The sequence below is a fragment of the Verruconis gallopava genome (genome assembly GCF_000836295.1).
Source record: "Verruconis gallopava strain CBS 43764 unplaced genomic scaffold supercont1.30, whole genome shotgun sequence".
NCBI classification, from domain to species: Eukaryota; Fungi; Ascomycota; class Dothideomycetes; order Venturiales; family Sympoventuriaceae; genus Verruconis; species Verruconis gallopava.
Genome location: NW_015622166.1, coordinates 130869 through 151900, shown reverse-complemented (window position 1 = coordinate 151900; position 21032 = coordinate 130869). Strand labels below are relative to the sequence as shown.

Sequence of the window (21032 nt, the reverse complement as noted above, 5' to 3'; positions counted from 1 at the left end):
AGACAAGGATAAGTCTTTGATGCAAGCTCGGTGAGATATACCCAGGGCAAAAGGGGAAGAAAATTTTTTTCATCTTCTTTCCATCTCAACTCAGGGCCGGGGGCAATTTGAGAACAAAGAAAAAAAAGTAAATGCGGTCGTAGGGTCGAGAATGACGAGTGTAGGCTGTTTGCATCGAAGTCAAGAAGGAAAGAAAAGAAAAGAAAAAAGCTGCACGCTGATCATCGGGAACGGAAAGGATCGAAAGTCGTCATTTGAAGTACGCGCCGTCAAGAACGTTGCGTTCAAAGACAGACCGGAGCTAACGCTCCGTCACGAGCATGACGCCATCATCAACGTAGCGCGGACGGGATATGTTCTCGAAAGCGCTGCTGATCGATGGGATTCGGGTGCATTGCCGGCCGCCGGGAGAGAGAGAAATGAGTGGATATGTACTTGCTGGGCCCGCCACGCCGGGTTCACGAGTCGGCCGCGAAGAACGTGGACGGACGCTGCCGGCCTCAAACCTTTGCAGCCGGACCTGTCCACGGTGTGTCTGGGTGCGACCCGATCGGTAGGAAGGTCGCCGACGGTTGTTCCAGATGGCTGCTTGCCCACGGCTGCAAGGAGGGAGGGCACGCTCGCGCCGAGCCGTGCGTCGAGGGGGAAGGCGAAAGACGATCCGCATGTCGTTGCCCGGAGAGAAGAGATCCAGTACAGCGTTGACGGCGAGCGCGAGCATGCCGTCAAGGCTGGACGGATGTTCTGCGCAGCAGATCCACCCAGGCCTCGACCATGACACGGCGCTGCTTGCTTCTCGACGCCAGCAGCCAGATCATTCAGATACGTCGGACTGTCCAGCGAGATGGATGGCACGTCTCCGTACCGCTTGAAACGCAAGTGCGCGAAAAGGGCGGCAATTGCAACAGGGCCAAATCTGATTTGCGAACTTTGACATCGTGGAGATCACTCCGTTAGGCGTTCAGAATCTGGGTTGCTGTAAGAATTCCCTCACACGGCGCGGGCATCTTGCTTACTATTGCCCATCAAACGGATCGCTCGAAGATCCTGACACTTACTATAGGTCGGATCCGGCGCTAATTGTCACAAAAGACAAAGACGCCACGATGGTGAAGCGACTTTTGAAGTGTGAGGAAGCACAAAGAAGCCATTGTTCACAAGGGTGAGAGTGTTTTCGACGTGAGAAAAAAGAACTCAAGACGAAGACGAATCACATAGAAGTGTTGCCAAGGCCAAGCTGGACCATGCCTCTGGCTTCAGACACCTCAATTTGACAGTGGCACAGTAGAATTTCGTTGATTAACGCTGTATTCAGCTAGGATTAGTCCGCGGTAGTAAACGCTCTCATGCCGAAACTGATCGGGCGTGCTAAATTACAAAAATTTATCATCCTTCTAATTCTGACCTTGCCGTTGAACCCCTGTTTGAAGGAGACGACTGAAAGTTTGAAAGTGAGGAGTGGTAGATGCTTCCACTGACCGGCGTGTCGTCTGCTTGGTAGACTGGTTTTGGCGGAACCTCCATCTCGTGAATGCCGGGCAGGACATTGACGCCCATTCGGGACTCGTGAGCAGACTCGACACCTAGCTCGTTGACTCTCGTGATGTGCAAGAACTGACCGTCGATTGGAGAGATGTGATCGCGGTCGTACGACGACGCCGCTGCCGGAGACAGAGGCGGTATGATCTCCGACATTTTGGGGCTGCTCAGGATGTGCTCGTGCTGGCTGTGCCGCTTCTCCTGCTCGCGTCGCCTGCGAGAAAACAAGACCCAGAGCACGAGTGCCAGCAAAAGGAGGGCACCGGAGACGGCGCCGACGACGATGCCTGCGATCGCTCCTCGGCTGAGATGGCTGGAAGAGCTTGAGGGGAATCCAGACTCGGTCACGGACGCATTGTAGATCGGAACCAGGTTGGAAGACGCCTGGGAGGCTGGAAACGATGCTTGCGAGAGGTTGAAATACGCGCGTTCAAAGTCAACGCTGACATGAGCCTCCTGCAGGAAGGCTCGCCCGAGTATGTAAGTATTGCCTGGGGCACGCCGAATCGGGAAAAACGGTTGAGACTGATTTTGATCGTACGTGGGCCAGGTTGCGTTGAGATTGAAGGCGTCGTACGGAAACGTTATGCTCGTGGTGTTGCCGCTGTTTTGCGTGTCGGCCACGGCGATGCGGACCTGGTCGATGGCGTTTCGATTGCTCGCAAGGGCTGCGTCACCAACGGTAAACAGGTCGGTAGACCCGTCATACGTAAGTGACAGCCGACTGGCAAGTTGATCGCAGACAGAGGACGGCAGGTAGAGATAAGGCAGCGTGGAGTCAATGACGACCGTTTCGGACACGGGAACGGACGCTTCGGTTCCGTTTTTGAAGGAGAAGGCGATGGACGAGAGGCTCAATTGCAGCTCCCTCGTATCCTTGCTGGCCGGTAGAGCGTAGTACGTTGTGGTATTGCCCTCGATCCTTGCCTCGTCGTAACCACCAAGGACGAGGCTGCCAAGATAGTTGCGATACGAAGCACCAGCGGTATAGCTCCACGAACGGCTGGGTATCAGAGATTGGTTTGCGAGCGACTCCAAAAAAGAGGGCGTGTCCTGCGTTGTAGATTGCAGATACCCATCGCCAATCCCCAAGCTCGGAAGGAAAAAGTTCCACGTCGTCATGCCAAAGACGGGCACGTTGGCGTCTGGAGACAATTTTGCAGAGCCCGCAGCGTCCTGTACAGTCACCGAGTCGAGCCCAAGGTCTCCAGTAGCGTTGTACGCCGATCCAAAAGCGCCGGTCATGCTCAAATCGTTGCCCAGCTCGAGTGAATTGATTCCTATGTATTTATATGTTCCCGACTCCTGGAAACCGCTGCTCTGGAAGCCGTTTGAAAGGCCGACGCCTCGGAGTTCCGAACAATTTGTGGGAACGAAGGATGGATCTTGCTCATACGTACATCCTCCAGGCGTAGGAAGCCATGTTGAAAAGCTCGATGTTGAAACCAGCGCACGAAACGATTGAGCTGGGTTGCCAACGGATAGTAGAAACGTGGACCAGCTGCCGTCGTTGCCCTCAAATTGACCGCTGGTCCTCACAGAGAAAGGCTTCGGGAGAGAAGCTGAGTCACGTTTAGACAAAGGCATGGTGAACTTAAACGAGTGTACAACGCAGTATGGCAATTAACGATGGCTCAAACCTTACGGGAGAATCATTCTGTTGTGCTTGACAAAAGACGAGTAGCTTTCTGATGATAATAGTGCGACAACTCACCACCCACTTTTCCTCGTCGGGCAGATCAAGTAGAAAGACGTCGGATCGTTCAAGCGGGTCATGTTCTATGACATAGCCGCCGGCGAATTGGAGGCGTGTATTCACTTTCAGACGAGCTTCTCGAAAGGCATCGCGCACGGCGATCCCCAAACCTTGCTGCAACGGCGGTGGCAAAGGCCGGTGGCTCTCGCCCCATCTTCAGTAGCAGAACGCGAGCCGAACGGACCTGTACTCCCAAGACCGGACTACGGGAAGATCGAACGAGAGACGGCCGTTTCGCTTGTTGGGCAGAGGGCAGATCAGGGAACAAAGGTAGTAAGGGGTGGTCGAATCAACATCGGCTGCTATCGATAGACGATACCCACATGGGGATAAGTCGACGAGCAAAAGTACAGGTTTCTCCCGCGCGTCCCCGGTTTAGTTCTAGTCAACGCCGTAGTTCCCACGTACCTCGCAGATGCTTTCCAAGGCTCCGCCTCGCCCCATCCAGCAAGGAGCTGCTGTACTTCGGGCGAGACATGTGCCTGGGTGCGACAGCGGGTTTCCCGTTTCTCTTGAACAGCAGCTGCGGCGGTTTATTCCCTCCGCCTTGGCTCCGCGCGACCGTCCTAAAAAAATCCACCCCACCGAAACCTGATTTATCCCGGCGCGGCGTCGCCACTGTGTTTAGGCTGTTGATGAACAGCATTCCTTCCCAGATCAGCATGCTAAGAGTCAATTGACGAGATGCAGATGTCATGCAAGGCCCTGAAAAAAAAAGGGAAGAAGAGCATGGAACTACGTGTCTTTGCGCTGGTCGTCCTAGCCAGCGGCTGTTAGGTAACGAGAAGAATCGGCCCTGGAGGTCCGGCTCGCCTTTTAATGTGCAAGTTCGTTTTTGCTCTGAACGTGAGTTTCTCTCTCAATTGCTTTCGTTCTCTTCATTGCTTGATCACAGGACCCTCGCTGTCAAAAGACCTTCGTTCCATTCGAGTATTTCAGCATGCGTGCCCATCTACTACTTTCATTGTCGACTGCTGCTCTCACCCGTGCAGCTCCCGGAGGCGGCTGGGATGATACGTCACACGTTCATACTTCAGTCGAAGTGTATAGCAGCTGTTCCACAGCTTCGTCACCCGAGCAGTCTGGAAAAACATCGTGGCCTAGCTTCGCGAAGCCGTCTTCGCATGTGCGTCCCTCTGCAGCATGGTCTGATCAGTCCAAGCCTTCCGAGAAAGCCTCTAAGACGTGGGCAATCAGCACTTCGTGCAAGACGACGCCCCAGCCATTGCCTGTGACGACAGAAAAGTCGACGGAGCATCCGGAGTGGACGAAGGCGTCTTCGTATATGTGGCCCTCTGCAGGCTGGTCTTATCAGTCCAAACCTTCCGAGAAAGCCTCCAAGACGTGGGCGATCAGCACTTCGTGCAAGACGACGCCCCAGCCATTGCCTGTGACGACAGCAAAGTCGACAGAGCATCCGGAGTGGACAAAGGCGTCTTCATATATATGGCCCTCCGCGGGGTGGTCTGATCAGTCTAAACCTTTCGAGAAAGCCTCCAAGACGTGGGCGATAAGTACGTCGTGCAAGACGACGGCCCACCCATCGGCCGTAACAACGGCGAAGTCATCGGAGCATCCGGCGTGGACGTCGACGCCTTGCACGACCAGCAGCACGCTCACCTGTCCGCACGTCTGCCATCTGGATTTCTTCGGCACGTTGCTTGCCTATCCGACCGTCATCGAGTACTCGTCCGTCTATGCGCAGACGATCAACGCCTACGTGACCGACTTCAGCGACGGCTCGCCGCCGCGGTCGAGCGAGGAAACGGTCACTGCCCCGCCAGCGCCGCCGGCGGCACCGCTGACGTGGACCGCGTTCGGCGTCGTCCTGTACGTCCTGTCCCGCCTTGCGCCCACCCCCCCAAGGAGAGGCGTGATTCGCTGCTAACGGAACCGTCGCTAGGACCTACCCAACGACGTACGTAGCGTACACGTCCATCAACTACGCCACGGTGGTCCCGCTCAGCGCGGAGGGCACCTGCACCACCACCACCTCCGCGCCCCTGATCTACCCCACCGTGTGGCCGTCGCTGATCGCGCCCTCGTCGCTGATCCAGCAGCCCGGCTCCCTCCCGCCGGCCACCGTCGTCCAGTGGCTCGACTCCCTGCCGACCGTCGAGGCCCAGCTGGGCGGCAACGTGTGCGACCCGGCCAACGGGGGCGTCGCCCCGTTCGTGCCCACCGCCACGGTCACGAGCGCGACCACCATCGACGGAAACACCAGGATCGTGCACACGACCACGGTCCAGGTGTCATCGTCGTCGTCGTCGTCGACGTCGTCGTCGACGCCTTCACCCACACCAACGCCGGCCCCGCAGACGTCGAATACCCCACAGCTCTCGCCGACGACCCCGACGACCGCATCGCCGACCCCGACGAGCAGCACTCCGACGGCTGTGGTGCAGACCATCAACGCGGCTGCCATTCCGAGAAAGTTTGGTACAGAGACATGGCTTGGTAACGCGTTGGCTGCGGTACTTCTGGCCTTGTAGACGGGTCCTGTGCCATGAAAAAAGACATCAAAGGATGACACGCAACGTAATGATCGACGGTCTGCACGACCAGATCGTCTAGTCAAGAAAGAGAAATAAAGTAAAACCCCACGCAAGTAATAGCTAATGGTGACATGTTACTTCTGGATGGGCTCCCGCGACGAAACACAGATTCGTGGATGCCAGAAGTACGAGAAGCATGTATTGAATATTTTTCAGAATGCTAATGTGGATTTGTACATGTAAAGAAATAAAAATGCTGATGAGTGCCATGCCTTCTCGGCCTGCGTTCTTTTCCTGCCCCTGTCCTTTAGAGAGCTCCCCGCTCATGTTCCAAATTTAGCCCACCAATTTCGAGATGTTGTGCTTCTGCCTTGGAAATATATAACTATATATATATAATAGAACCTTCCACGTGCAACCATACTCCTGTTCTTGTGCGCGACTGTCTTGATTCGTACGAGTCGTCTTCGCCACGTCCTCGGGAGGATGATAGTCAACGCCGAGTTCTTACGCACGCTGTGAACACAGTCAACAAGCAGCGGCATCAAGGCAAAGGGCGTAGTTGGGTGCCGAGTTTAAGCTACCGGGCTCCAGGGCATCGGCAAAAGCACCCTGCTCTTCATCGTCTGAATAAGCGGCGTCGTCTTGTGCACGGTGTCACCCCAGCCTTCAATGCTCCAGCTCTGCTCTCTTCGCACCTTCCTCTCCTCCAAGTTTGCAAACTGCCACAGGTGGTGCACCGTGTTCAGCTCGCCAATCTGTACGAACCAGGCTCCCACGCCTTCCATGACCTCGCGACGGGCCTTCAGGCCTCGACGCCAGTGCGTCTCCCACTCCAGCAGGTTTCCGGGGTGTAAGGTGTATGAACGCAGCTCAAAGAGCCCGCCGAGAGCTCGCGGAGGGGACGTGGGCCAGAAGGAGAACTCCTGCATAAGTGATGTGCGTTTGGCGTTGATGAGCGTCTTGAGCTTGCGATCGAACTCGGGAAACTCTGGGTGGTGCTGGATGGCATAGAGCGAAGCGTGGTACCCCGTGTAGCGCTGGTACTCCCAGATGTGCACTACGGACCAGATCCGTTAGTCCAAGTGATCTTCGAGGTAAGGAAAGGTAGTCTGCAGAGTGATGGGTGTGGGACGTACCAAACGTATCGCAATCACCCACTTCCGTCCTCCAGCTTCCCACCAGATTCACCTTGTTCTCCGGCATGCTGGCCATGCGCGGGTACCAGCTGCCGACGAGCTCTACGTACTCGTCCACCTTGTCCGGCTTGACCTCGTGAAAGACGATGCTGTGCACGTACTTGCCCCGGGCCAGCACCTGGGAGAAGCTGCGCTCGATGTCTTTGTCCAGCTCGCGGCCCTCGGCCGTGCCGTAGATCAGACTCGAGAGCGCGCCGCTCTTCTTTTTGCCGCTTTCCTCGCGTGCTCGGGCCTCCTCTGCGAATTGAGAGCTTAGCGAACCAAGGACACTGGTAGGTGAAGAGACAGAAGAGGAAGAAGACGATATAGCATCTCTAGCACTGACGGGGGACGTACTCTCTTGTTGCTCCTTACGCCGCCGAGCTTCCTGCTCCGCTACCAAGCGCTCGCGGAACTCGCGCTGCTTGGTGTCGAAGGCAGGGCCACCGTCCGGCGTGATGTCGCCCAAAGCAGGCGATCTTGCAGGCGACTGTGCTGGGTGAATGGTGCTCAAGGATCTGGCGAATCTGACGGCTCCGCCCAGCTGACGCGGGTGTAGGCGTCGGGCAAGCATGGTGTGTTTGGCGCGGGAGAGGGGTGCGGGCTGTGTACGTGGGCTTTTGGACGGTGCAAAGGCGTGAAACAAAGCTCAGCGCGTCCACAACGAAGCGCACACAGGCAATGGCAGAGCAAGAACAGCAGTTGTGGCGATGGCGTTGCGGGCGGAGATGTGCTGGGGGCGGGAGGGAGAGCAATCAGCAAGCAGCAAACCAAGCTCCAACGCGGAAGCCCTTCCAAGATTGACCGACGCACGGCAGCTTGGGACGGCTCGTTGGAACAGCGTCTTGCTTGGGACGAGAAAGATTGCAGCTCACAACAAACAGCGGACGATGGAGGCGAGGCGTGTCGGAGAGACGGGGTTGAGGGAGGGCGGATGCTGAGACGCCTGCAAAGATCGGAAGCTCTTCTCTGAGGGGAGAGGGCACCAGGTGCGCAGGAGGCTTTGTGAGAGTCGGTCGCCGTCCTTCGATGCTGGGGACGCTGCAGGAACACGTGCAAGAGAGATACTTTGGATGAGCGTGCAGAGACAGCAAACGAAGATGTATCGTCCTGTCACGACGGCAGCAGCTTCCCCGCAATGAGCGAGCAGGCGACGAGCGAGCGTACCGGGAAACTGCGACGCTGCTGGGCCGCGCTTGGCGTCGGCGTCCCGTCGCTCTTTCCCGTCATTGGCTTTGCGCCGCGGCGTGGCCTGGGGCCCTGCACGGTCGCAGCTTCTCCACCTGCTCGACGTCATTCCCCGTGATCAGCCGCTCGTGACTGGTGCCCGATGCAGGCGCTCGCGTTGGCCTCTGGCTCCTTCGCTTTGCTTCCCTGCACGAACTCGCCTGCGCCTTCGCGTGCGCCAGCTCCAGCCCTTCCTTCTGCTGCATCGCCCGACGCCCTGCTATACAGGACAGTACTGTCTTTCTTTCTTTTTTCCCCCCTGGTTGTTGTTGGTGTTGTCGTCGTCGCCCGACGCCACAGTCGAAACCAAGTTCCGTCGTGTGATGATGTGGCGGTTCGAATCGTCCGGATTCGCTACTGTCAACTCCACACTTGCAAGCCTCTTGCTTGGGCTGCACCAAAGAGTCTAGTTCTGGGGCCGTGCCATCGCTGAAATGTTTGGTCATCGCCATGGTTCGCTCAGAATGTGTGCCCTCAATCGACCGCGTCATGATTGTTTTGCTGGTTCCTGGCAAAAAAGTTCAGCCCTTGGAAAAGTGCGCTGCACTCAAGCTGTCACTGGTGGAAAGAAAAGTCGCTGTGCGGAGCCAGAGGACCGGACAAAACCATCACAAAGACACATGCAGATGCTCACTCATCCACAGAAGGCGTACCACTCACGTGTGATGTTGCTCATCAACAGTGGCTGGCTGCCGTCGGATGCAATTGCATGCAGCTGAGTACAAGATAATGGATTCTCCTCTGTCAATGCTGTTAGACACACGAACTGACCCGGAACCCAAAGAAACTCTGGTTATTTTCCGCCGTGGTTCGAGGAAAAACAAGTGGTGACCTTTCATCGGACATTTAAGCCGTACAGAATATAGCTTTGGGCCAGACTATGTCGAGCCCGCATTGCGGGTCAAGTTGAGTTTGCACATCTCCTTCAATTGGCCAGGGCAAGGCCGTGCAGTGTAGCATGTTGGCTTCTTGCATGTGCCTTGTGTTCGAAATGCATCGAAGTTGCCAGCATCTCGGCCAGAGCTGTGCGCAGTCTGTATATCCAAGTGGACAGCATCGCCAGCCTTCCTCGTCATTTCGCTTGTCGTGATATGTACTGGATAGTAACTCAACCAAAGGAAAAAAAAAATATGGGCGATGACGCTCCGTGTCCTCGCACTCCCTCAGATAGCGCGGTGCCCATCTCATCAAACTGGTGGTGAACTCGGTGTCACTGGGCTGCTCCATTCTCGCGTGCTCTCGAAGACTCTAATCTACGATAGACGATGTGTTTTCGCCTTCATCTTCTCCATTCTTTCTTCGCCCACGGCGGGCAGCTACAATTCACGCAATAAATAGGAGGGCAGAATTTGTGCGTGGACCCCAATGGCAAGCCAACTGCCCAGGGCCCAACCGCTCACCAGAGGCCTAGGATAGTAGATAGCGAGATGGCCAGACAAGTTCCACTTGCAAAAGAAAAATTTTGGTCGACGATCGGGGGCCATTTACCTTTCCACTCAACGTTTGCCAGTGTCGCATGACGTCTTGCAGGTTCCCAGCCTGCTCCGAGACCCACAGAAGCGCTCGACCATGGACAGCACCAAAGCATCGTTCGCTTTGTGAGTTTCGTGATCAGTCGCGGTAGCACGTGTGTAAAGGAAGCGAACCACAAATGTCCGTTCACACAAGCAGGTATCCGCGCTGCTAGCTGGCCGGGTCATGTCTAAAAACATCGATGCTCTGGTTGGATGCATGTCAAGTTATCGATTTGCCAGGAGAAAAGCCCGTCTGGGTGTCGATGACGGATTCGGGTCCCTGAGAGAAAAAAATTCCCGTGGCGCCAATCAACATGACGCACGCTTGCATGCAGCCAACCCACGCGATCATCATTTACCTTGGCCATGATCGGAGACCGGGAGACGTGAGCGGAAAGCGACAGAACAATTTCCATCGTGTCCTGTCTGTTTTCTAGACGGCCGCCTCCTTCTCCTCCTCCCCTGCCTTTTGTGAACGCTCGACGCTTTGCTCCGTCTTCCGCTCCACCTGTCGCATCCGTCTCTGCAGACCGCGACCGCGTCGCTAGCGTATCCCAGGCCATTGTCAAGATGGTGTACATTCGTCAGGACAAGCTGCCCAAGCTGAAGGAGTACAAGTACTCGGCAGTGGACAAGAGCTTGGTTTCCAAGTACATCTTGAAGCCCTTCTACACACATGTGGTCATCAAGTGCTTCCCCATGAGCATGGCGTACGTTTTTGCGAGAAACATGTTGGTACAACGTATGAACTAATCGCGCTTTGCAGCCCGAATCTTGTGAGATAGCCCCTTCGCGATGCGCTGCACAACCGCAACCCAAAGCCTATTACGCGATGCGATCACGGCTGCTAACATGCCTCACTGCGTTAGATCACCCTGAGCGGCTTTGGATTCGTCGTCATAAACCTTCTCACTCTGCTGTACTATTCACCCGGCCTCGATCAAGACTGCCCACCGTGGGTGTATGCATCTTGGGCTGTGGGCTTGTTCCTGTACCAGACTTTTGATGCCGTTGATGGGGCGCAAGCGTGGGTAAATCGTTTGCAGAAGTCGCGTGCAAGGCATTGACACGAGAATAGGCGGAGAACACACCAGAGCGGACCTCTTGGCGAGCTTTTCGATCACGGTACGTGGTTGAGCTAGGATCCAGTGCCCGAATTTGCGCTTACGGTCTCGCAGGCGTTGACGCGGTCAACACTACGCTCGGTGTCATTATTTTCGCCGCGTGCATGAATATGGGACAGACTTGGAAGACGGTGCTCATACAGTTCAGCGGTACTTGAATCAGGACCTGCCTTCCGAGGTGAGACACTGACTGGTTGACAGCGCTTCTCACCTTCTACATCCAGACCTGGGAGGAGTATCACACCAAGACCCTGACCCTGGGCCTTGTCTCTGGGCCCGTCGAGGGCATACTCACCCTGTGCGCTGTATTTGCTATCACCGCCGTTAAAGGGGGAGGGTCGTTTTGGCAGCAATCGCTCTTGGCCTCCATCGGTGTCCCGAACACAGACTTGATCTGGGACCCCGTGTATGAGATGACGTGGGTAGACTGGTACATGCTGTACGGCGGCGTGATCATCGTCGTGAATACAATCTGGGCCTCTCAGGGCGTAATGCGCGCCCGTCGCGCCAGAGGGAAGCGCACCAGAGTCGCCTTGCTGGGCCTTCTTCCGTTCTTTGCGACATGGACCCTCATTTCGATTTACCTGGCGCTGCAGCCCGTCATCCTCCACCACCACTTGGTCCCGTTCATGTTCTTCACCGGTCTCATCAACGCGTACTCCGTCGGTCAGATGATCGTGGCCCATCTCACTCAGTCGCCGTATCCATACGGCAACGTGCTCATGTACCCGATGTTGTACGGCGTGATCGACTCCATAGGGCCCGTGCTTCTTGAGAAATTTGGTTTTGGCTGGCCGAGCGCGCTGGGCTACGACACGTACCAGGTCGCCTTCGTCTTCTGCTGTTTGGGCCTGGCGGTCGGCGTGTACGGCAGCTTCATCTTTGACGTCATCACCACGATCTGTGACTATCTAGACATCTGGTGTCTGACCATCAAGCACCCCTGGACGGGCGACGACAACGACGCGAACGGAAGCGTCAAAGCGGATGGGAAGAAGTCCCAGTAGGCGAAGGAGCCAGCGACAGTCGTGCGCTGACGCACTCGCGGAAGGCGGAGAAAGACTGTAAAAGTCCGCGTGCAAAGGGTGTCCTTCTTGGCTTCAAATTGCTGCATTTGATATTCTATTTTGTGAAGCGTACGGCGACGTTCATGCGAGTAGTTTACGGCGTGTGCGCCGACCCGGCGCGCATCCGGCATTCCTGTTGAGATACCACTTTCTTGCCAATAAGCACCGTTCTTGATATAAGAGTCCTAGCGAGATCTGTCCGACGTAGCTTACTATACAGATTTGAATGCAGGAAAAGACAAGACCATTCTCCCACTTCTGTGCTGTTCCTTTCTGTTCTTTGAGAAACCAGCGTCTGACGCGAGATATCTGCAGCAACCACTTGGGACACAGGTAGAGGTGGTGTTGCGGCTGTGTTTGGGGTCTTTTGATATCGGCAATCCTGACGGCTTCCAGATCGTTGGGTGCGCCATCTTATCGAACGAAAGCGTCTTTGGAAACATGTCTAATAGCGTATATATATATATATATATATAGGTACGTATGTATGTATGCGCATAAAGCCGCGTGGAAGCAGAGCAATTCTTTCACGACATGAATCTCAGAACGCGGGCTCTCACCAAACTCACCCTACCGCCCCGGATCTGTTTGGAGGGACCGTAAAGACGACGCATGCACCTTCAAAGAGTGAAGAGTTATCGGCAGATTGCCAAGCAGGCCTTGTCTGTTCGTCACAGCGCTCTCACAGCACCTAGGGATTTGACCGTTCCTCCGACGGGGACGCTGGTACACACACACCAAGCAGGGTTGCCAAACACAAAGGTGGGAAAAGTGAATCAAGAAAGCCTTCTGGGCCAAGGGCTTAACGAGGCAGAGACGGGGGCGACACAGACTGGAACAGACGCCGGGTCTTTGGGTCGAGGATCTAGATGCGTGAGGATGCGAGATCGATTGGCGTTCGCAGCCTCAGAGAAGCGGAAGCATCTTTTGTTCGTCCCGAGGAGTGGGGGAAGGGGCGCGTCCCCAACTCTCAGTTTAAACTTCGAGGCGTCTGTTTCAGCCCGTCTCATCGCTGAGCGACAACGCGAGGAGAACAGACGGTAGGGCAGCCACGGACACTTCTCTACGGGCCGTGGATAGCGCTCGCGACTCCAGTTGACTTCACAACCGTCAGCGACTTCTTTGCACGTGAGGCTGGACCTTCGCGCTGGCCTGCTCGATCCCCGCAAGTCGATCCGCATGGCGCACTACGCTGGCAAAAGAATTTTTTCTCCCCCTTGCAGATTGGCGATAAAAGAAAGAGCTTTGATTGCGTGCTGCAGGAGTTGAGATGGCCAATCGAGCTCGTTGACAGTCGTTCAGACAGCCCGAAGCGTCTGCGACAGTGTGCTTCTTGGCCTTGGAGCGTCGCCGTGCCGAGAGCAACCATGATTCAGCTTGGCCGGCCGTGCTGCAACGGCGTCCATCTTTACTTTGCGCGCAGCACCCGCGAGTACATCCAACGGGCTCTATCTGACCTAGAATCGACCGTCCAGCGCTGATCTCGTTCTCCAGCCTCATCGCATGCACGCTCTTCCTTGGCGTCGCAAAATGTACTTCGATCCGCGGCGCTGGTCATACTCCTCGTACGGGACCTGACACTCGTTCAAGGCATGGCTTTCTTCAACCTCCACGGGGAGGCGTTCTTCACCGGAGAGCACGACCACTTTGTAAGCTGAGAGCAAGCGGTAGAACGCCGTCGCCGCTCACGGATGCGTCGCATCCGTGATTCATCCACCCGAGTCGCTCTCTCGTTTCTCACATGGCTGGAAAGTTACTGTGCGGGTGTTCGGGCAGCATCCTTCGACAAGTTCTGACTGTACAGTGCTTATGTTTGGTCTTTCCGTAAGATTATAAGTAGACGACATGTAGTCTGTTAAACGTAATCTGATCATCATTGTCTCTTCCATATCACTTAAAGTCGCCTCAAATATTGAACTTTGAGTCCTACCCTTTGTCAGCTGTTCAGTCACGCTCTTTGCTTCCTCTGCTGGACAATATTTAAGCGATGAAGCTCTCTTCTTACCTCATTTTTGCATGTGGCGTGGTCATGACGGATGCTTTTAATATCAAGTCCCTTACTGACATTGGAGACGCTGTGTCAAACGTCGTTATGCGAAGCCCGAAAGGCCGCTTTGGTGGCCCAGACAAGGGAATGGGAGGATCAAAAGCTGGCGCAGGCGGCACTCCCGAAGCCGCCGAGCCAAAGGATACTGGATCTCTAGACCGACGAGATGGAGGAGTCAAATGTCCTGCTGTTTGGACCTCTGTCTCGAAGGAGCTTACGGCCAAGTTTCTTACAGGAGGGCAATGCAATGACGACGCAAGAGCAGCCATACGCGCTGCATTTCATGTAAATTCCAAAAAGCGAACTCATCAGTGGAAGAAGGTCTGACGAGTTCGACAGGATTGCGGGACTTGGAACAAGGCGCAGGGTAACACCGGTGGTTGCGATGGCTCCTTGATTCTTGCACAGGAATACAACCGCCCAGAAAACAATGGCCTCCAAGGTATCTCGGCGTATCTGCTCGGACTGTCAAAGAAATACAACGTCGGCGTCGCAGACATGCTCGTCTTCGCTGGCAACCACGCCATCGTTACCTGTCCCAGTGGCCCGACGGTCAAGACGTGGATCGGGCGGAAAGATTCTTCGAAGCCGGCGCCTGACGGCCTCCTTCCGGACGTCCACGCTTCTGGAGACAGTCTCTTCGCGTTGTTTCAGGACAAGAACTTCAACGCCGTCGACCTTGCCGCTCTGCTAGGCGCTCACTCGACCAGCAAACAGTTCTTCGTGGACGTTGCGCAGGCGGGCAAACCGCAGGACTCGACGCCTGGCATTTGGGATGTAAAATACTACAGCGAGACACTTCAGCAGCCGCCACCCGCCGGTAACTTTCGCTTCGAGTCTGATCTTAATCTCGCGCAGCATCCCGTCGTCGGGAAGGAATTCCAAGGCTTCGTCAACAACCAGGGGTGAGTGCACCCCGACAAGATGTCAAATCTAATCTCGAGCTAACTTTCGATGATAGCAAGTGGAATGGCAAGTTTGCTGATGCCATGCTGAAGATGACCTTGCTCGGTGCACCTGGAGGATCAACCAATGGTCTGGTAGACTGCACGGATGCGCTTCCGAAGCCAACGAACAAGAAGCGAGACATAAAGGCGGGCAATATCTTTATGCCTAGGTCCTGATAAGAATGAAGTTTAAAGCTGCGCTACTGCAGTTCTCAGAGGCATTAGCTGCGGTTTAAAACGTTTTGGCTTAACTTTGCGATGGGTGCAGCGGTTGAAGCCGAGTGCGCTTGCGAATTTAATGTAATTGCCACGACCGAAGTCTTAGCGATGACTTCCTGGTGTACTTAGCCTCAGTATCTCTTAGCTTTCTCATGATATGCTGTTTGGAGATGATCTTGTTCTAAGGTTTGACAGTGGGTAAACAGCGAGACAAGGCTGAGACCAAGGCAGATTTGCAGGTTGCAAATCTCTGATTCGCGCGCAAAATACCCCAAAGGCGGAAATGATCCGCACGACATAACCAGCTGGATCGGAATAATAGCCCAACGACGTACCAACTTTAACACGTTGAGGCTTGGCTTATTGACTTGAGCTCAATTTTCAATAAGAGTGATGCTTCACATGATACTGCCAAGTTGGAGGTCTTGACCGTTGATCTTTCCGTTCGTCCGGCTTCTGTATATTGAACAGGGTTGGACAAGATAGCAAGATATGAGATAGCAAGACACGAGAGACCAAGGCGCCGCGTCATTTCGAGCATCTGACACCTCAAGGCTTGGATTGGTAACCGCTAGTACGGTAGACGGGCTATTTCTCCAGTCAAGGATAAAAGAGTGAGAATCAACCCTTCCTCACGACGAAGGGAAGAAGGCCTAAGATATATGCTCGACGCGCAACACAATGGTTGGGATTGCAGGCCGTTCTAAAGGGTGTGGCACATGCAGGAAACGGAAGAAGGGGGTACGTCCGCCAGGAACCTCACACAGCAGGGCTGGCGCAAAGCTAACCGAATATTTCGCAGTGTGACCAGCAACGTCCAGCCTGTAAGCACGCACCGCAGCATTTCGAGCTTGGAAAACCCCTGAAACATAGTCGTTGGCATGGGCTAAACCTACGCGGCGCCCCTTAGGTGGACAATGCCTTCGCAGCAACCTTGACTGTTTGGGCTACCCGTCGGAAATGACGTTTGTTCGCTATTCGCCAACACGTGCGGGAGGATCATCCCACTTCGCTATTGACTCGAAGGACGACGTGAAATCCAGAGAGGCTGTCGAAAAGACGCGCTCCCCCATAGCGAGGGTGAGCCAGATGCTTATCAAGGCGACAGAAGACAATTTTATATTTGACGAATATTGGCGTTCATTGTATCCAAGTACGAGAGCCGATGGGAGCCAATGGATGTCGAATGAAGGCTCTATCTCTTCGTACATGCCGGCCGGATGGATCCTCGCGATTCGCGATTCCTGTCAATCAGATCCTCTTCTCAAAACAGGTTTACAAGCTAATGCATATAATATGGTTGGGAGACATAACGCCGATGAGAGGCTAAAATTTGCGAGCATGCAGGCTTATTCGACAATTCTTCAACAGGTGTGCCGGTGTCTGCAAGATCCAGGCCAAAGGATGTCTGATGGATTGCTGGCGGCGTGCAAGTTTCTGGCCATGTATGAGGTCTGTGCCGAAGTTGTACAAATGTTATTTACGAAGTGCTAACGAGGAGGAAGGCCACCCAAGGAGCGGGCACAAACTGGGAGCGGCATGCTCTGGGCATATTGAAGATCGTTGAAGTTCGCGGCGCTGTGGCACACCAAACGGGCCTTGCCCATGCGTTATTTCTGGATGCTCGGTACCAAGGCGTACGCATTTCGTACTCGACCGCAACACGTCTAAGATGCTGACCGGCCTCATTCTAGATAGCGGCGAGCATCCGACGGCGCGTGCCCACATTTCTCTCCAGCGAGGAATGGTGCACCATTCCTTTCAAGATCGAAGGCAAAGACGTCCGTCACGAGCTGCTCGACATCATGGCCGAGATCCCCAGACTTCAAACCGATCTTTCGTGTCTTGGGAAGATCTCAGAATCCGCGCAAGGCGCAGTCGATCGACGAGCTTCGTTCTTTCTGCTGTGCCGAAGCATACGGAGGCGACTTGGCGAGTGGCTCGGCCACGTACGAGCAAAATACGACGTCGACAGAGTTGCCCTCATCGAAGAAGGCATTCCAGAGAATTTCCCGCTGAGCAACATCACGCTTGCTCACACGATGTCATTGTACTGGACCTCCATGCTTTTGGTCAATTTTCAGGAATTTCTTGGTCTTCGCGATGTGCCCGTGCCTACGCGGTCAATTCCCAGCAAGGACTACTTTGACAACGCAGTCACTTTGGAGATCTTGCCTTACATACTTTACATCGCAAAATCCGTGCCTTATTTTTTCCAGCCTGAAGCAGGAAGCCTGAGTCCACAGTTGTTCAGTTTTCCTCTTGGTGTCGCAGTCAGTGTCGCAGCGGACACCAATGCTCATTTCGTGCCCGAATATCGACGACTGCTGAAAGCATTTTCCAAAGGGGTTGCAGGCGAGCAGATAAGAAAATTTTTGACGAGCTTACAACTGCTGGCGGACTCGGGAGATAAAGGCCAATCCAGCAGCTTTCACCCATGATGATTTGGCTGATAAAACGACGTACGAAGACGACAGAATGAGAAATGAGATGTACCATGAGTGGGTAACGCGTTCGCGGGAGACGTCCGATGCCTCGTCGTCTTGAGAGATTGCCCGTTGTTTTTACGTAGCACCAAGACTTGCAGAGCAATGAACGATTTGACATACGTTGTCAAGGCTGCTCCTCGTGGTAGTACAAGCATATGATAGGCTGCAGAGAATGGCCTCTTGTTTCGAACCATACACGAAATGATGTCATGTCAGCCCCATCCATCGCTGCGTCGAGCGCAATGCTGCAGTACGTAGAGCGGAACAGAGTTGCAACAGGCGGCGTCTTGCTCACGGCTCGATTGATGCCAAGGGCCACGGCACAACACGTCGAACGATCGTGGTCTCGTGACCGTGGACCAAGTTCTCGCCTGCTCGGACCCTCACGACCCTGGCATGGGATCATCTCCCGTCGAGAAAGATCTTTGAAACTTTATAAACAGTCCGGAAGCTGACCTTCCTCCACGCACAGTACAATTCCCGCAAAAAAAAAAAAAAAAAACCGCACTCGCTCACCGACCGCCAACCAGGCAACCGTAGCCGGACCAATTCACGACTTTCCGCTGCGAACAGGCAACGTCGACGGCAAAAGGATTTTGGCGTCCACCTCCAAGTCCCCGCCCCACCGCACTGTCAACAAACCTTTCGATCGGCGCGAGCACCGTCGCTCCTGTGAAGAGGCAGACATGGCGACAATGGACATAGACTTGACACGCAGAAACAAGAAGCCCAGGCCGCTCAGCGAGTCTGAGCGAGCAAAGCTCGAAGAGTTCATCGACTCCATCCACTACTCGGCGCGGTAAGTCCCACTCTGCCCCGTCCGATATCGTGCAACTTGGCCGGCCTCCGTTGCGGAAACACCACGAGTCCCAGCGGGTTTGTCGGCTGAGCTGGCAACCGGCCCACTGCATGATCGTTGCCTGGACTGACCTTTCGGCGTGCGCAGATACTCCGACGACAACTTCGAATACCGCCACGTTCAGCTGCCTAAACAGATGCTGAAGGCCATACCGAAAGAATACTTCGACGGCACACGAGGCACTCTCAAGCTTCTATGGGAGGAGGAATGGCGCGCCTTGGGCATCACGCAGTCCCTTGGCTGGGAGCATTACGAGGTTCACGAGCCTGAGCCGCACATCTTGTTGTTCAAGTACATGATAAATCATGTCCTGCATTGTCGAATGTACTGACGCATCTAGGCGACAACTCTAAAGAGATTTAAACATGCAGTGACCACTGTACAACGTAGATGCCTCAGCACTCCACTGCAACGTAGTGTTCACGACGTCTGCTTTCGAAAACTCCACGAGGACAAAGCGATTTGGACCGCCATCTGATTATCGAGAGGCTTTTCCACACATCGCGAATACGCAAAGACCGGATCTTCGACTCGGTAAGCAGATGGCGTGGAGTTTTTTATCTTCTTTTGAAGGCGGAAGAAGCGAGAATGGCAACGAGTTTATGGGATAACGGTTATGTCAACTTTTGCAACAGAACGATGGATGAACTTTCTGCTCAGCACGCAATTGCAAAGAACCCTTTTTTTTCTCCCTTCCTTTTCTTCCTCTGGTCTTGGTAGATAGCTGCCCCCTTGGCGTTACCGGGGGGCACAACAATCAAGAGATCGCTTCTCAAAATGATCTGAAGTCGTGCAATCGAACCATCGGCTCACGTTAAGAGCCACTTTTGTGACGAGGAGACTTTGGTCGCGTGCAGAGGTAGTGATGACACGGTGTTGCCAATCTTGACCTTGACGCAGTCAAAATGCGTCGAAAGGTCTGCCAATTCGTCGGGCGATATCTCCTGCAAACCACCGGCCAGGCGCTGCGGCTCGAGGCTCCAGGCGAGACTGACGTGGAACGCCTCGGAACAGTCCGGCACGTCGACGCGGCGACGAGGCCTCGAAGCCTCTTGCCTCCAGCTCCGACCTTGCTGGGCGTTCTCGGGCTCGTCTCGTGGCGGCACGTACAGCTCCGGCTGCCTCATCTCGCGGCAGGCGTCGTTGCACGCCCCGAGCAGCCTGTTCAGCTCATCCGCCCCGGGTCGCCGCACGCCAAGCGACAAAAACCAGCGGTTGCGCTCGTGGTTCGGGTACCAGGCGACCTTGGTGAAGCGGACGTCGAACGCGCGCACGGCGGCGGCGGCGACGTGGCCGCGCACGCGCGACAGGAACGCCTCGCGCTGGTCGGTGTGCAGGGCCAGCGAGCGCGACAGCGAGACGTGCAGCGGGAGAGGCGCTCCAAGGTCGCTCTGGAGCAAGGTGTGCACCGTCGACGAAGCGTCCGTCGCGCGGTCGACGATGCCTTGAAGGAGCCGAACCGCGTCCCGGCCGGGGTGCCACTCGAGGTACACGTGCGTGGGCCAATTTCCTTCCAGGTGCGGAATCTGTCGTTTGCGTCCGTTGTGCAGAGACGGATCGTCGCTGACGCCGGTGCGGACGTTGGTCGCGTACAGGTCGTGGAAGGACGTCGGCAGCGGCGGAAGCTCCGTCGGCGGAGACGCGGAGCGCTTGCGTTTGGGCGCCGTCACGTTGGCCCGCTGAACACCCGCGGCGGGCTCGCTGGATTCTTGATCCTCGTCGGAGTCCGAGTACGTGACCAAGGGCATTCTCGGCAAGGAATCACGAAGATGTCATGCAGACGATGCTGTGTTGGTGCTCTGCTCGCGAGATCTGCAGGGACCGGACGTGTCCTCTCTACGTCCGCTTTGCGCATCTTGCAACGTGGGCAAGTTTTAGCCAAATCCTGGCTGGATCGATCTCGAAATCTGATCGCTCGGCACGCAAAACAAACGAAACGAAAATGACCTGTTTCGAACCCGTCCAGTGGAGAGAAAGGTAATCTGTTTCAGCTCAGACATGTTGCATTCCACATGTATAAGCGTCTACCAGCTTCCTCATTGGCACGGCGATCCTAGCGCCTCCTGCTTGCTGATCAGCCTGAATATGCCTGCCTCAGCACTCCAGCACCGCGTCATCTCCTCCGTCACAAGCCCAGGTTGAGTCCATCGGCCGCCATGGGCCCGAACATCTGTGTTGTTTTGAGAAGATTCATTCTCATGGTCTCGTTCTTCTGACATGTATTTGTCTGACCGTTTGAAGCAACCCTTGTCACTGCAGTGATTAATTCCACATGTATGCCAGAAATTAAAACAGATCAGTTCAGCAATGGCCTGGACTGGCTGGGAAAAGATGTTAGATTGAAGAAGAAAAAAAAAGAAATAAACGCCAGAATTAGTCGGCGTTGTAGCAGTGTCCGCGACAGGCCGAGCTGCAAACTCTAAGCGATGTCGACGCTAAAATTAGACTTCGCAACAGCCAGTCATCCTGGACCAGCAAGACCACGGGCCCAATTGACATTATAGCCGTAGATGCTCTACGTGTGGGATAGATTTCGGAAACGCGATGGACCGTGGTTGTGGATATGATGAG

General features: G+C 54.9%; 7 protein-coding genes across 8 annotated transcripts; 4 read left to right on the top strand and 3 right to left on the bottom strand.

The window, feature by feature from the left end:
- Positions 1–1290: 1290 nt before the first annotated feature.
- Positions 1291–3240, bottom strand: PV09_07517 (uncharacterized protein). Its single transcript, XM_016361293.1, has one exon. It carries the CDS (start codon positions 3124–3126, stop codon positions 1387–1389), a length of 1740 nt encoding a protein of 579 aa, XP_016210868.1. The 5' UTR covers positions 3127–3240; the 3' UTR covers positions 1291–1386.
- Positions 3241–3696: 456 nt separating this feature from the next.
- PV09_07516 (uncharacterized protein) lies at positions 3697–6087 on the top strand. The gene is made up of 2 exons (XM_016361292.1): positions 3697–5125; positions 5199–6087. The coding sequence occupies exons 1-2, from the start codon at positions 4236–4238 to the stop codon at positions 5785–5787; spliced, it is 1479 nt and encodes a 492-aa protein (XP_016210867.1). The 5' UTR covers positions 3697–4235; the 3' UTR covers positions 5788–6087.
- Positions 5968–8098, bottom strand: PV09_07515. 2 transcript variants are annotated; one of them, XM_016361291.1, is made up of 3 exons: positions 7326–8098; positions 6930–7226; positions 5968–6850 (listed from the first exon to the last, which is right to left on the bottom strand). In XM_016361291.1, exons 1-3 carry the CDS (start codon positions 7540–7542, stop codon positions 6366–6368), a joined length of 999 nt encoding a protein of 332 aa, XP_016210866.1. In that variant the 5' UTR covers positions 7543–8098; the 3' UTR covers positions 5968–6365. The 2 variants fall into 2 exon arrangements, with proteins under 2 accessions (XP_016210866.1, XP_016210865.1); XM_016361290.1 differs by having other exon boundaries at positions 6930–8098.
- Positions 8099–9784: 1686 nt separating this feature from the next.
- On the top strand, positions 9785–12354 carry PV09_07514 (uncharacterized protein). The gene is made up of 6 exons (XM_016361289.1): positions 9785–10419; positions 10476–10485; positions 10579–10736; positions 10788–10834; positions 10888–10983; positions 11035–12354. Exons 1-6 carry the CDS (start codon positions 10280–10282, stop codon positions 11838–11840), a joined length of 1257 nt encoding a protein of 418 aa, XP_016210864.1. The 5' UTR covers positions 9785–10279; the 3' UTR covers positions 11841–12354.
- Positions 12355–16517: 4163 nt separating this feature from the next.
- PV09_07513 (uncharacterized protein) lies at positions 16518–17600 on the top strand (the record flags this gene model as incomplete). The annotated part of the gene is made up of 3 exons (XM_016361288.1): positions 16518–16565; positions 16619–16750; positions 16808–17600. 3 exons carry the CDS (start codon positions 16518–16520, stop codon positions 17552–17554), a joined length of 927 nt encoding a protein of 308 aa, XP_016210863.1. The 3' UTR covers positions 17555–17600.
- A 486-nt stretch (positions 17601–18086) lies between these two features.
- Positions 18087–19239, top strand: PV09_07512 (cyclin-dependent kinase regulatory subunit). Its single transcript, XM_016361287.1, has 3 exons — positions 18087–18401; positions 18549–18752; positions 18802–19239. Exons 1-3 carry the CDS (start codon positions 18289–18291, stop codon positions 18812–18814), a joined length of 330 nt encoding a protein of 109 aa, XP_016210862.1. The 5' UTR covers positions 18087–18288; the 3' UTR covers positions 18815–19239.
- PV09_07511 (uncharacterized protein) lies at positions 18771–20258 on the bottom strand. The gene has a single exon (XM_016361286.1). The coding sequence runs from the start codon at positions 20207–20209 to the stop codon at positions 19271–19273; it is 939 nt and encodes a 312-aa protein (XP_016210861.1). The 5' UTR covers positions 20210–20258; the 3' UTR covers positions 18771–19270.
- Between the last annotated feature and the right edge of the window lie 774 nt (positions 20259–21032).

What these genes read in the sequence shown, in the direction of transcription:
- PV09_07517 (XM_016361293.1), bottom strand. Translation starts at nt 3,126, where the DNA reads ATGCCTTTGTCTAAACGTGACTCAGCTTCTCTCCCGAAGCCTTTCTCT.
- PV09_07516 (XM_016361292.1), top strand. Translation starts at nt 4,236, where the DNA reads ATGCGTGCCCATCTACTACTTTCATTGTCGACTGCTGCTCTCACCCGT. An exon ending in ACCGCGTTCGGCGTCGTCCT is followed by an intron (nt 5,126 to 5,198) that starts GTACGTCCTGTC and finishes AACCGTCGCTAG; the next exon opens with GACCTACCCAACGACGTACG.
- PV09_07515 (XM_016361290.1), bottom strand. Translation starts at nt 7,542, where the DNA reads ATGCTTGCCCGACGCCTACACCCGCGTCAGCTGGGCGGAGCCGTCAGA. An exon ending in GGGTGATTGCGATACGTTTG is followed by an intron (nt 6,851 to 6,929) that starts GTACGTCCCACA and finishes TCTGGTCCGTAG; the next exon opens with TGCACATCTGGGAGTACCAG.
- PV09_07514 (XM_016361289.1), top strand. Translation starts at nt 10,280, where the DNA reads ATGGTGTACATTCGTCAGGACAAGCTGCCCAAGCTGAAGGAGTACAAG. An exon ending in GCCGTTGATGGGGCGCAAGC is followed by an intron (nt 10,737 to 10,787) that starts GTGGGTAAATCG and finishes ACACGAGAATAG; the next exon opens with GCGGAGAACACACCAGAGCG. An exon ending in GGTGCTCATACAGTTCAGCG is followed by an intron (nt 10,984 to 11,034) that starts GTACTTGAATCA and finishes ACTGGTTGACAG; the next exon opens with CGCTTCTCACCTTCTACATC.
- PV09_07512 (XM_016361287.1), top strand. Translation starts at nt 18,289, where the DNA reads ATGGCGACAATGGACATAGACTTGACACGCAGAAACAAGAAGCCCAGG. An exon ending in TCCATCCACTACTCGGCGCG is followed by an intron (nt 18,402 to 18,548) that starts GTAAGTCCCACT and finishes CGGCGTGCGCAG; the next exon opens with ATACTCCGACGACAACTTCG.
- PV09_07511 (XM_016361286.1), bottom strand. Translation starts at nt 20,209, where the DNA reads ATGCCCTTGGTCACGTACTCGGACTCCGACGAGGATCAAGAATCCAGC.